General features: G+C 28.1%; 1 protein-coding gene across 1 annotated transcript in view; it reads right to left on the bottom strand.

Moving 5' to 3' along the window:
- Positions 1–4577, bottom strand: part of LOC106879550 (rho-related GTP-binding protein RhoE) — a 126669-nt gene continuing 122092 nt past the window's right edge. Inside the window, exon 5 of the mRNA XM_052970564.2 lies at positions 1–632. Within this exon, the coding sequence (XP_052826524.1) occupies positions 387–632 (246 nt within the window). The 3' untranslated portion in view covers positions 1–386. The remainder of the gene's footprint in view (positions 633–4577) is intronic.

Below are 4577 nucleotides of genomic sequence, written 5' to 3'. Positions count from 1 at the left end.
GAAATTTGTAATATTTTTTAAAAAACATTGATACAAAATCTTGCAACATTAATTTTTAAGTATACACTAATTTCTTGATCATAACTTGCATTTCTTGCTTTGTAAGGAAATACTGAATGATAATGTAATGAGAAATATGTTCTCAAATGGTTAAGATTGATATTTAGCTGACTGAAGTATATATGTGTGTTTTGTAGAACCTCACAACTTAGTTTATTATATGTTGTAAATGGTTCAATAATGAAACAATATAAATTACTCTTTGTTCATTAAATACTAACTGTAGTTGTAAGGAAACTACTATTGTTACAATTTTATCAACTTTCTCTATTTCATTTTCTTTTAATAAATGGAACAAAGAAATTGGCAATGGCTATTAGACCAGATCACATAACAACACAACTCTTCACTACATCCTTTCGCAGCTGTGACTTTGTATCATTTAATCCACTAAATCTCTTCCGTCGCATGAAAGATCTTTGTCGTTTGAAGTTAGGTGCTTCAGTAGAATTTTTGTTTCCAGCAGAAGAAAGTGCTGCAATCTCTATTACATCACCAACACTCCTTTGAGAAGATTTAGCTGTTGTTTCAGAGTAGGCAAGAGCACCAATATGTTTTCCGGCTTTTAATCCCTATAAAATAAAATTAAAAAAAAGAGCATCATTATTTAATTCTTTTGAAGATGAATATAGAAATACGTATGTAATATTTATGTCTACTAGTAAAACTATATATTAACATATATTCATAGCATATATAAATATAACATTTAGAAAATATTTTTTATATGTATTATGATGATGATGATGATTAGTCAGGAAGAAAGAAAAATACCAAATTCTCTTAGACTAGTGAAATTGATAAGATTGATGTTCAGTTTGGATATCTTTAAGCAGGGAAAACATAGGTGGAAAATGAATTCCAAAGGGATGACATTCAGCAAAGAGAGTATTAGCATAGGATAGTCATTGGTTTCATCAACTTCTGTTTCTCCACCTTATTATTTAATTACAATCAGTATCGCTGAATCACTTCCCAAACAAGGGAGAAAATTTCAGGTATGGAAGCAAGGTCTGAAATCAAAAGGCCTTTGAGTTAATTTAGCAAAGACCAAAGTCTAGTAAATAAGAAAACAGACAAATAACTGATGATGATGATGATGATGGTGGAATACAGTGTACATTTAAACACATAAGAGGTAACCATTATAGGATACTTGGCATGCTAGAAGGAATAGTCAAAATCCAAACCACTATTAGGGATAAATTTCAAAGGGAATGAAAAATAAAAACATTTACCATCTATCTCCTGGACCATGGTTTCTGGCTTTATATTAGCAAATAAGATAATTTGCAAGGCGGAGTCTTCATCAACAAGTACACCAAGATTAAACATATAAATACGAGGCAATCCAGCATGTGCCCCATGCTTATATATTATAATTTTTCAAATTCACTGCGCAAGCGCAGTTATTTGTCGGCAGCAAGTAAAATAATGCCGGCATTTCTTTGAAAATTTGCCAAAAATTATCAATGATTAATAATATCAGGGTAAGAAAAAATTTTTAGAAATTTTTACTTATGACACATGTGTACGAACAGCCATGCTACATGGCAGTGAAACATGGGCCATGACTGCTGAGGACATGCGTAGGCTCGCAAGGAATGAAGCCAGTATGCTCCGATGGATGTGTAATGTCAGTGTGCATACTCGACAGAGTGTAAGTACCTTGAGAGAAAAGCTGAACCTAAGAAGCATCAGTTGTGGTGTGCAAGAGAGATGATTGCACTGGTATGGTCATGTAGCGAGAATGAATTAGGATAGCTGTGTGAAAAAGTGCTACACCCTAGCAGTTGAGTTTCTGATTGTTCTTAATAATATGTTTATTAATGAAATACCTAGTAGTATTACTACTAATATTTTCTACATTATCTCTGGCATTAGGGGAGTTATTATTAACAGATTCTCTATTTGAATAAAATAAATCTAATTTCTTATTATTTATAGAAGCTACAACAGTAAAGTTATGAGTTAAACTATATCCTATCCTTATTTTTTTATTGTTAGTAATTTCATAATATGTATTATTTATATTGAAATACTTATTAATTAGCGTATAAATACATTTCCCCAAATTAGTTTTTATTTGCATGGCATATGGGATTATAAGCCATATTATCTTATTAGAATCTACTTTATTAGTTGAAACTACTAAAATTATTTTTATTCATTAAGTAGATATTCTTTTAAATTTTATTTGGTCTCTTTCTATATCTATGATTTTCATTATTATCATTAGTTTTTATATTATTATTCCTATAATCAAATTTACTGATTTTATTTATAATATTATCTTTAATATATTTTAATTTATTCTTATATCATGCTTTAGTTAAGGCCAAATCATATTGGTCCTTATGTCTATTAAATATATCTTCATTGTAAGATAAATATGAAATTCTCTTACTAATATTATATACTAATGCTTTATTCATAGAAGGTGGGTGATTATCTTGATAATTTATATATTTTAATTTATAATTTGGTTTCATATATGGTTCATATACTCCAGATAATAAATTACAGTTCATATCTAAGTAATTAATTGAATTGTATTCTTTTTATATAGTTATAGATAGACCAAATCTTTTAAAAGATTTAAATAATCGGGGTTTTTTTCATGAGTTCTAGGCATCTATTAGATGTATTCTTAACTACAAATAGAACATTGTTTCTATAAAGTCCCCCCAATAGCTCTGGTAATTCGTCTTGTATATTTGCCAATAAATACACAGCGACTAAGTCAGTTATTTGTGCTGAATGAGGCACTCCCATAGAAATGTTGAAACAGTTATGAGTATCTTTTCTCGCCCATAACTTAATATCAAAATTTATAACCAATCTGCAGGCTGTCAAAATTACATCGATTTCCTTAGCACTAATAGATGTATAGTTCTTGGCAAATATCAAGGCGCTATTTAATATAGAAGGGTTTATACTAGAGGAATAATTGTCAATATCTATTGGTAGGAATTTATGTTTACATTTGTTATTTATATTAGAGAACTGTTTAATAGTATTCTGAGTGCTTGATCATAATTGTAGTTATTTTTTAAGATCGGTATATATTTATCTAAAATTATCTTGCTAAGTTTACATAAATCAGATTTATTAGGACAGATTAATCTAACCTTCATATGAATATGAAAACTCTCCTCATGATTGTTAATTGTAATCCGTGGTCTACTGGGTAATAATGGTTCTGTTTTATCATCTATATTATAATTTTCCATAATTTTTTTAGCCTCTATGTTAATCTGTCTAAGGGTACCATTAGGAACTACCTTGTATTTTTTTGTAATTTCTTTGTACAATAATTTAAGGTATAAATAAATATCCATGTTATATAAGTTTCTTGCTTTATCTGAATTAACAATAACTCTTTTTATATTTTTTAGTTCATGTGTTAACTTTTTTAGCTTCCTTTGGTGTCGGTTCTTCCACAATGGGTATTTCTTCAATTTTAAGTTCTTGATTATAGTCCATAGTTCTTGTTCAAATGTTTCTAAGTGTTTATTATGTAATGGCATCTTCCTGGTTTTAAATACTCCAGCATTAGAACCCATGCTAATATCCTTACTGCTATTAATGGTGTAGTTCAATTTACTGTTTTGTTTTTCCATTTCTGATTCATATTTATATATTAATAAACCAGTAAATTCTTCGGATATTTAATATCCCTTAGGCGTATTTTACACTTAGCAAAATTGTTATATATATATATATATATATATATATATATATATATATATATATATATATATATATATATGCAATATATACACATATATATATATATGCTATATTATATATATATATATATATATAATATATACACACACATATATACACATATATAATCCGCATGCACACATATATACATATGCATACATATATATATATATATAGATATACACATATATATATATCTACACAAAGATACATACATATATATATAAATACATATGCACACATATGTGTGTAACAGGTTGAATGTGGATGTGTCCTTTAATTGGAGTGGTTTCCAAAAAGATTTCTAACGTTGATTCTTCATACATTGCTGAGAGTTTACTGGTGTAAATTGGCGAAGATATGAAAAGTAATAGTAGAATATTATATGTATGATTAATTTGTGGAATGAAGTTCTACAAATTCAATCATATGTCAAAAATAGAGGAGATAAGATGTTAAAAAGTTGTAAGAAGTTTATTCATGCATACAATTGTTTCATACATAGATATAAATTCATATTTGAATTTGAAAATTATTATAGTACTCATTAGTGCAGAGAGAAAATAATAATAATAGGAACTATAAAAAAGAGCAGGGAAGTTGGATCGATGAGTTTCATGTTTATCTTTTCCTATCTGTGTGTGATAGTGATTGGAGTCATGTCAAATATTAAACCACAACTAACGGATGAACGCTTGGAGAATTATATAAATATAGAGATATCGATAACACTCTATTGATTAGTATAGATTTGCTAATTAAATCTCCATATATGCAGCATTGGG

Source organism: Octopus bimaculoides, chromosome 9 (assembly GCF_046866305.1).
Source record: "Octopus bimaculoides isolate indiv1 chromosome 9, ASM4686630v1, whole genome shotgun sequence".
In the NCBI taxonomy this organism is placed as follows: domain Eukaryota; kingdom Metazoa; phylum Mollusca; class Cephalopoda; order Octopoda; family Octopodidae; genus Octopus; species Octopus bimaculoides.
Note: the sequence above shows the minus strand (reverse complement) of the source record. Positions and strands in the feature narration are given on the sequence as shown.